Source organism: Penaeus chinensis, chromosome 14 (assembly GCF_019202785.1).
Source record: "Penaeus chinensis breed Huanghai No. 1 chromosome 14, ASM1920278v2, whole genome shotgun sequence".
Lineage (NCBI taxonomy): Eukaryota > Metazoa > Arthropoda > Malacostraca > Decapoda > Penaeidae > Penaeus > Penaeus chinensis.
The window spans coordinates 15,108,048-15,118,097 of NC_061832.1; the positions used below are offsets into that span (position 1 = coordinate 15,108,048).

A 10,050-nucleotide genomic window follows, 5' to 3' on the forward strand; every position below is an offset into this window, starting at 1 on the left:
TATTTATTTTTGCGATAGTCTAGTTAACCGCAATGTAGTTTTTGAGAAGGGTATCTTGGTGAAAGAAAACCTTGATAACAGGCTTGTATTATTTGCTGGTTTCATGCCGATTGGTGTGGCAGTTGGTGCTCAAGTTTTATTTTATTTTATTTATTTTTTATTATATACTTATTTTTTACTTTAGAGGTAGACCTTTGTAATTTATTGTCGAATGATATATGAAAAATTACTAAGTTATATTGTCAGTGTATAGATGAAGGAGGGTTATTTTGCAAAGTGCATGGCAAAGAGGCTGTGGAAACTGTTAGACAGTGATCCACTATGGACTTGTATTCTTTATTGTAGACCACCCCATATTATGATATAAAAGTCATTGAAAAGTGGAAAGTGTAGGATACTGGAATATGGTTCAGTTTTATCTCGTTTTGCAAAAAAAAAAAAAAAAAATTATTTTTATTAGTCTTGTAATAAACTCCACTCTATTTGTTATTCTTCATAAAAAGATTGCATTATTGGTTTATATTTTATGAAGTAAATGCATGATTATTAAAGCTGGTTAGAGGATTACTTACTATTGCTTCAAACTGAAAAGCTAATGTAGAAAAGGTTTCATGCCAGTGGTCAGAAAAACTAATCTTAAAAAAAAAAATAATTGAGAATGATCAGTCACAAAGCAAGTAAAGTGATGACATGCTTTGATGTTAATTCTTAATCCAAATTATATGTTCATTTAAGATTGCAAAACGTATGTTTTCTGTAAAATTAAATTTGCTATAGTTTAGTGTAATTTGAAACTGGCACCTCCTGTGTTCACATTCCTCTATGTTGTATGCAGTTTTTTTTCTTTTCTTTTTTTGTTTACATCTATTATCACTTTCTTTTACTCAGATAAAATTGGGATGATGATAAAAGGAAAATCAATAAATATAATTTACTTTGTTTTTTAGGTCTTGCATAGTGTTTATTTACATTCAGACTATACTGAAGTACAGGATATGATGCACTTTAGAATATTTGTAAATTCTCAAGAGCAGGACTATACATTTGAAATAGCAACAAAGTTCTATATTTCGGGTTAAGTTTTCTCTATTAGAATATGATTTCTGTACAAGAAACGTATTAGGAAATAATTTATGTTAACTATCATGATGGAACAAGGCATTTTTCTCTGCTGAACATATCCCCTAATTTTGATTTTCTTATGAATAGGTGGCAGACTGTTACCACAAATAAATACGAACAAGAGGGAGAATGATCTTTTTGAAAATTACATGTTCATGAAGTTATTGTTGGCTTCGAAATCTGAATTTGTAGATGCAGACCAATTTTTTGCTAGTCATGATTCAAGGATACAAAACATAAATGATATGATGAATCATTAATTATTTTTCAGTAGCCTAGAGTAATTTCTTTCAACAATTTTTAGGCCATGTTTGCATAGATTTTACATTTACATTTGTAAGAATCCTAGGTATGTTTTCTTGGGTATAGTTTTGCAATTAGAAGTTTTTTTTGAAAACCCATTCTATACATTTGATGTAGTCAAAGGATCTGCAGTGGAAGTAGGTGCCTGTGCAGCTGAGTTTTCAAGTGAGTGAGTTTGAATCCTGACCATGGTCTAAGGTTAAAAGGGCATCCATTTGGGTAACATTCTCACTGTTGAATCCTAAAGTCCTTGGGAAGAAGTATCCTAAAATTTCCAACTATGCAGCAATGGAGTTTGTGTCATAAACTAAAATATACTTATATATTTCATTGATTTTGTATAAGTATTCTGACATATGTTTTACTGTTTATTCTGTACAGTATGGGTTGCAGGTATATAAACCCAAACAAATGGCATATGTTTATATTTTATTCAAAGCAGTGTAAAGTTCCACTAATGAACCATGGTAAAAAAATTGAGACATTCGTATATGATATCTTATAGGTAAAATATGGAATTACATGTAGATGTTATATCTCTACTTATAATGTATACTGGTATATAATATGGAGTAATATTGTAATGCACTGATATAGATAAACAAATAACCTTCTTGGCAAGGAATCGGACTTCTGCAACACCATTTATGTCCGAGAATTAGCAGTTCTAAGCCAGCTTGTCTGAGTGGGAGTCGGTTATATTGGTATTTGTAATTATTTTAAGAAGAGTTTAATTGAAATCTTGGATTTTGCTGCTTTGAGAGTGCATATTGTAAAATGTTTAATTATACACATTTAACCTTGATTCTGTAAATACACAGTGATACTGCTCATTAGTTATGCATGCTTAAAGTATTATGCTGTTCATTGTATCACCGACATTCATGATGAAATAAGCATAAGTACAAACTCCACATAACTTATAACAAATAAATGAATCAAATAGAGAAGTTCAGACAAGCTCCTAATAAGAAAATAAGTAAATAGGATGGGGATCTGTGGGAGTGATATAAGTAAATAAGTAAATAGGATGGGGATCTGTGGGAGTGATATAAGTAATCAAAAATGGAAACTGTTATTGTATGTTATATGCTCTTTAAATAACTTGAGGGGGCTAACATATTTTGAGGTTGGGTGTTTTGAAGCTGATATATTCATCATTGTTAAATCAGGATAAAAAAGAAAAGAAAAAAAAAATTGCATTATATTTTGATATATGAGGAATTGTCCATTACGAACATTCCATTAAGATATAGAGATTATATATAATTCTTAAGATCTAAAGACTGCAGGTTTTTAATATCTCCTCTAATTATTTAAAAAAAATATACAAACAAGTACTATTAAATGTTTTCTTTGTACAGTAACTTTCTTATTATTACATTACAAACTCAAACATTCCTGAATGCCTTTTTACAAATGATTTTCATCATGATCGCTTACAGTTATACATTTATATACAGAAAGTACAGAACATTTATATACATTATTCATACAAGATTATTACAGAAATTATATATCTACTAATATTTATAATGCTAGCACGGGATTTGCTGATATGTTAATTGGTACCCCTGTCCTGCATTTTGCCCATTGCTTCGGAACTGGACGATGAAGGGCCCATTGGTAGTGTCTGGAACAAAAGAAGAAATTATGTAGTCTTTGTTGACGGCTTTATTCGTTGGATGAGAAAATAATTTTTTTTTTTTTTTTGTTATGGGGTCTTCCTGTCCAAGAAATGTATTTGGATGATGAGAGTAGGGTGTAAATATTGTTATTTTTTATTTGTTTATCTACGTATGGTATTTTATTATGTGATATTTCTATAGATAAAAATGTGTTAATGTCATGGACTAAGTTAAAGGATGTGTGTGCGTGTGTGCGCGTTTGTGCATGTGATAGACTTGTTAATAACTGGGCATAAAGCTTGTGACCACTGGTGGGGATCTTTCTATAGATATAAAGAAGGTTTATTTATATAATGAAATAATGGCATAAATTCAGTTCAGTTGCTGTCAGAATATTAAAAATGACAAGGAAGCTAAGAGGAATTTAATATAGTACTTGACAGAGTGTGAAAAGTAGTTTCTTGTTGCATTCTCTATAAAAACAACAGAAGCGTAGTCCCAGTCTTACCCGTCACTGGCCCGTTATCAGTCCTTGTTGGAACAGCCGAACCATCATTTAACCGGTCCCCACACAGTCGGGTTCCAGCCAGTATCACAAAATCGTCAGGACATTGAATAAGGCCAATGCCAGCCTCTCCTGCTGGGACCACAGACGTTGCCACACCTGCTGAAGAGGTAATGAAAAACCATAATACAGAAGTAAAATAGGAAAAGAAAAATTGTAAGAAGGGAATTCATGTTTTAACAGGAAGTTTGAATAGGAATATTATTTGTTACCGTAGTTGTAGATGGTATTCAGCTCAGACATTTTAGGGTTAATAATTGAGAACTTTTATGGTGTAAAATGAAGTTGCTGACACATGTAATGCAGTTGCATTTCATGTTTTATATAGCAGAGAATGTATATAACAATAAGGCAATCACATTTTATAGATTGAGTATTTGATAAGAGAGGTAACAACATGGTCACATTTCAAGCTGTGAATTTATTATTATTATTATTATTATTATTATTATTATTATTATTATTTAGTTATTATTATTATTATTTAGTTATTATTATTATTGATGTTTTTATTATCATTATTATTATTGTTGTTTTTATTATCATTATTATTATTGTTGTTTTTTTATTATCATAACTAGTTATTATTATTGTCTTTATAATTATCATCATCATCATCATCATCATCATCATCATCATCAATTATCAATCATCATAATTATTACTGTCATGGGCAGCTTGTGCACTTACTTGGAGAGATGACAAAGTTCACCAGTTCAAAGGACTGTGTTGCAGAGGTTGGTGTCGTTGTGTAGACAATGGAACAAAAACCAGCCTCTTTCCGTATGCAGGTAGCATAGTTCAGGTTATTCTGGAAGTAACATTTTTTTCTTTATTTCTTTTTCTTTTTTTTTCTTTTTGAAGTTTGCATGGAGAGCAGATATACATTTAATTTTAGGGCATGCAAAGAAAGGGAAAAATTTATTTGTGAATGTGAATGGGGGGAAAATATATATTGTGAATGTTAAAAGAACAATGAGAAATTAATATGTAAATGTGAAAACTGGTAACTGTATTATTAAATGTAAAAAAAGAAAAGAAAAGAAAAGTGGGAGAAATATATTGGCAAATATTCAGGAGGGAAAGTATATCTTTTAATGTTCAGAAGAGAAGAAAATATTTTTTGTAAGTATAGAAAAAAAGGAAAATTATTGATGAAGATTCAAAATGGGGGGGGGGGGGGAACTATTTATATTTCTTCCATTTCTTCCATTTATTTATTTATTTATTTTTTTTTAAATGTCAGGTTCCTTTTTTTTAACAGTTAGGATTATACCATGTCTATATTGTCTGTTTTGTCAGAGCTATCTCAGCTTAGTTTATATCCATAAAATTGTTAGGAAATCATTTCATACAAATGGCCGATCAGTGATATAAGAATTACGCCGACTTACCAAGTATTGCGAGGGTAAGTTTGGAACGTAATTGAAAGAGGAAAAGGTTCCTTGGCTTCCCGTGAAGTATTGAAGGCAGTTATTGGGCGGTCTGTAAAGGCTGTTGCACTCGATCTGAAACATTGGAGAAGGCGTTTTTAAAGCAAAGTTTTATCTAGAAGAGTTTTTGGTCTTCATTTAGCTAGAGAAGGATTGTAGGTTTTGTCTCTAGTTACAGAGTTTTTTTTTTTTTGTATTTAGTTTCCGGGTTTGGAAACGTTCTTGAAATTGCATTAAAAGCAAGTTTTATCTTTGGTTATTTTTTTTTGCTGTTGTTCTTTTAGCTTGTTTTGGCTTGAGATCAGTGGAAAATCAAGAAGCAAATTGCCATCCATGGAAATTGTGGAAATTGGTGTATTTTCTTTTACATATTTACCAAAAATTCATTCTAATATATATAGGTATGGAAAAGTTACATTTGAAAGCTTTTCATTCTTATCCATACCTTTTTACACAAGCATACCTGAAATGCTGTTAATATTGTATAATATATTATTTGGTATGTCATAATTCTTACCTGGGTTACCTCTATCTCCCATTCTCGATCAAAACCACTTCCTACAGTGTTGATTCTCAATTCCACGGGTCCTGGGACAGTGTCTACGTCAATGTACACTGTTGATAGAAAAATTGTTGAGTTTAAGAATAATTTTCAGGAAAGACAGATAAAGGTTTGTTAATTATTAAAGGTTTTGCTATAAATTATTGAGGTTTTTAATTGTTAAACAAAAAATGGGATAGATCAAAGACTAATTCACTTACAGTGAACATGTTGAAGTGATAATAGATTATGGTTCCAATTTTATTGCAGTACCAGTTATTTTTTTGTACATTTATAATAGATGTATTAATGTAGTTAATAATGTAGTTTATTAATATAATTAACTCACTATGTTGGCCAGAATTCTCTCCACAGAGTTTGGGGATAAAGTTGTTTATGTTTTGTCCAGACACAGCTAGGTGGTCTCTCAGGCAGTTCCCTTCATTAGGTGGTGTGAGCTGGTGGGAGGGAGAAAGATTTTGCAGTGTCGAAAATCAAGGCAAAATGATTACTTAGTGGTGAGTTTAAGAGGAAGAATGGTTTTGTGATAGTGGCAGAAGGTAAATGGTGGTGGTGGTGGGTGGGGGGGGGGAATCCAATGGTGAGAAAAATCGAAGAAGGATTGGGATGTGTTGAAAGTTGAGGAATATTAATGTCTAAGGGTGAGGAAGAGACTGGAATAATGATTATAGGGTAGTAAATAAAAATCAAGGAAGCGCGTCAAAGGGCGTGGAAGATGAAGGAATGACTATAGAGAATTGGAAATTAAGACAAATTATTATGTAAAGTGAACAGCTTATAGCTGATATATAGAGGCATTCTTATGAGGTATTACTTAATTAGCATTTATAAGAATATAACAATTTATGTATGAATGTAATAAACTATTTATACTTGGCATTATATAATTGTTTATGTCATTCCTTACAGAGAATGTTAGGGATATGACATAATTCATATACAATATGAACACGATATGAAATTAAGCATTCCCGGTTACATAATCACCAACAGACGCTTATTAGACACCCACAACTATCTTCACCCTCTACTCACCGAAAACCTAGAGAAATTCAGCCTGATGGAGCAGATGTTGCTGGACAGTTTCCGGACATTGAGGACACAGGAGGCCCCGGTCGTCGCCACCTCACTGCCAGGTCCGGGAGAAGACCAGTAGGTGCGGTTCCTGGTCGCCTCCCACCCGCAGTCGTTCCTCATGGCTGCTAACGTAATGCGGATAAAACGAATTGGCTTTTTTTGTGTGGCGTGGCTCGGGCGGGTGGTGTGTTGGGGATTTTGTGTTGTATTTTTTTTATCATTATTTTTATTATTATTTGTTGTTGTAGTAAGGTGTGTGTGTGTGTGTGTGTGTGTGTGTGTGTGTGTGTGTGTGTGTGTGTGTGTGTGTGTGTGTGTGTGTGTGTGTGTGTGTTGTGTGTGTGTGTGTGTGTGTTTGTTTAGCTGAATTGATCATATATGAGATTGTTTAGATTATTTTTCCAAATAATCGTTCAGTCTGTAATCAGACAATTACTATTCAAAATAAATTTATATGAACCTTCTAAAGTACCCTTTTAAGTCAAAACAGTATTGCAGAAGTATTGCAATGCATCTGCAATAGCTAGACAGCGTATCGGATGTTAAAGTCATTCTGTCTTTATTAATCATGATCAGGATATATTATCTATATGAGCGGGGAAATCAGAAACTAGTTCATGACGTTTGCAAGTTAATTTACACTAACGCTGATATAGTGTGAAGTTATTAGTCCAGATAGAGATAAAAAGGGACGGGGGGAGGGGGTTATATATCTGTGATTTTCAACCGGGGTTCTGCCGACTATCACTAGGGGTTCCGATATAAAAAAAAAAAAAGCTAAAATAATTATGTTCTTACAAAATGACTGATCTTCATTTATAATTCTTACTCGACAACACGTTACGCTTTCCAGACGCCAACACACTCTTACGTTTCAGTCAGTACTGCGTATAATATGCATTGTAATGTATATATTATATATATAGGGGTTCCTTGGAATATGAAGAAAATATATATATATATATAATATATATATATATCGAAGGGGTTCCTCCAACGTGTAAAGACTGGGAATCACAGTCATGTGAATTAATGATTGTTAAAAAAAGATATATATACATATATATATATATATATGTATGTATATATTACAAAACTGACACAAAACAGTGTATGGGCTTCTGCACTCTGTAACAGAATTTTTATTTGAATAATAATGATTTATGTATATATATGTTGAGAGTGTTTTATATATATATGTATATATATATATGTATAAGTTTTTTCAGAATCTTGTAATATTACATTGTACATTGGTGATTATAATTATCGTTTTTTAATAGGGTTGTTATGATAAGTTTGTGATGGTGATCCTTTGACAGAATAGTGATGATGAGTTTTTGATAAATACTTGGTTGACGATAATTATTTGATGATTACCAAGTTTGAGATTATGAGTATTTGATAATTAACAGACTTATGGTAATAATTATTTGTTTACTGACAAGTTGGTGATGTTTGATAATTAACAGGTTATTGATGTTAGTTATTTGATATCTGACAGGTTTATAATAATAGTTTGATATGATAATGCCTTTTGATAATTAACAGATTAGTTATTAGTGTTGATTGATATTTACATATTCGTCAGAACATCTTCACCTTGATAAAATATAATGCATTCGATATTCATTTAAGTTTTCACACGACCCAGACGATAGATTTTCTCTCTCTCTCTCTCTCTCTCTCTCTCTCTCTCGCTTATTTTTTATTTAAATGTTTTTTCACAATCTTTTTCCCTCTCTCCCCCCCTCCCCTCGAAACCCTGTCTGCATAACGTCATCATCGTGCAACCGCCATTTCGCATGCAAGTGTTGTGATTTCTCTGGAGTTACGCAAGAGCAGTAAATTCCCTTTCATGAATGGAGATCGATATCCATATTTCGTATGTGGCGGGATTATGATGAGTACGTGTGTGTGTGTGTGTGTGTGTGTGTGTGTGTGTGTGTGTGTGTGTGTGTGTGTGTGTGTGTGTGTGTGTGCGCGCGTGTGTTAAATGAGTTATTGTGAGAGACTAAGTTCCGTTTTCTTTTTTCCTCCGTTGTTGGAAGGTGATGCCCGTAGAGTTTTTTTTTTTTTAATATTTGTTAAATTTTAATCCTTGTATTTATGGTTTATTAATGCTTGTCGAAAATTTAGGAGGATAACGAGCGTATGGCGATATGATGACATCGATGTTGACATGTAAAATTGCAGTTATGATAACCGTGTTATGGGTAGGCAAAGATTTTTTATGTGTTTTGAAATTTGTATGTTTTACGGTAGATTCGTTTAAGTTGAAAATAGCAGTGCTATAGGTAATGTATTTGTAAAGTGTGCCTCCCTACCTGCCATCCTGCTCTGCGTGCCTTCTTGCCTGTCTTCCTGCTTGTCTGCCTACCTACTTACCTACCTACTTGCTTGTCTGTCTGCCTACCTGCCTCTCGCTACCCCTTTCTCTCTCTCTCTCCCTCTCTCCCTCCCTCCCTCCCTCCCTCCCTCCCTCTCTCCTCCTCCCTCCCTCCCTCCCCCCCCTCTCTCTCTCTCTCTCTCTCTCTCTCTCTCTCTCTCTCTCTCTCTCTCTCTCTCTCTCTCTCTCTCTCTCTCTCTCTCTCTCTCGTTTCGTATGCCGAGGCCGAATATCCCACTTGGAAAACTCCCTGAGATAACTTTCCCTTTTGTTTTGTGAAGTCAGGTGTTACAACGAAAACGCCTGACTGTAGAACATACACACACATCGCAAGGTCGTTTTGAGATATTAACAGTTGAAATGAGGAACGTTTATTAACATCAGAAAATCGTTTTAAGATACTATTATCTGAAATGAGGAACGATTATTGACACATCAGAAAATCGTTTTAAGGTACTAATAGCTGAAAGGAGGAACGTTTTGTTGATGGATCGACATGTCGTTTTAAGATAATAACAGTTTAAATAAGGAACGTTTACTGGTATACCGGAAGGTAGTTTTTAGATACTAAGAGTTGAAATGTACGTTTATTACCACTTTGTCTTAGTCGAGAGGAGGTAAATAGAGCATTCGTGTTTTAGTGCGTGTATGTGCTTTGGTGTGTGTGTTTTTGGAGTTTAAGTGTTTCGTGTATACTAGTATTGGCGTGTATGTGTATGGGAATATGTGTGTACTGGTGTATGTACGCATTGTCCGTTGCATTGTTATGTACGTTTATTGGCGTGTACGTGTATTGGTGTACACGTGTGTGTGCGCGGGTTGGTTACTCTCACTCGACACGCTCGACCTAGCTATAACACAGCCAGCCAAAACGATTCTGTCTGTCGTATGATAATTTTTTTATGCTTTCTGCCCGTCGACGATGGTGAAATATCTGAAATCTGACATTTACCAAATGGGGAGCTGTAATG

General features: G+C 33.5%; 1 protein-coding gene across 1 annotated transcript in view; it reads right to left on the minus strand.

The window, feature by feature from the left end:
• Positions 1-2,616: 2,616 nt before the first annotated feature.
• Positions 2,617-10,050, minus strand: part of LOC125032343 — a 17,163-nt gene continuing 9,729 nt past the window's right edge. The window contains exons 4-10 of the mRNA XM_047623440.1: positions 6,649-6,815; positions 5,942-6,050; positions 5,569-5,666; positions 5,013-5,126; positions 4,309-4,429; positions 3,562-3,720; positions 2,617-3,058 (exon numbers count right to left, since the gene is read on the minus strand). Coding sequence (XP_047479396.1) covers positions 2,964-3,058; positions 3,562-3,720; positions 4,309-4,429; positions 5,013-5,126; positions 5,569-5,666; positions 5,942-6,050; positions 6,649-6,815 — 863 coding nt within the window. The 3' untranslated portion in view covers positions 2,617-2,963. The remainder of the gene's footprint in view (positions 3,059-3,561; positions 3,721-4,308; positions 4,430-5,012; positions 5,127-5,568; positions 5,667-5,941; positions 6,051-6,648; positions 6,816-10,050) is intronic.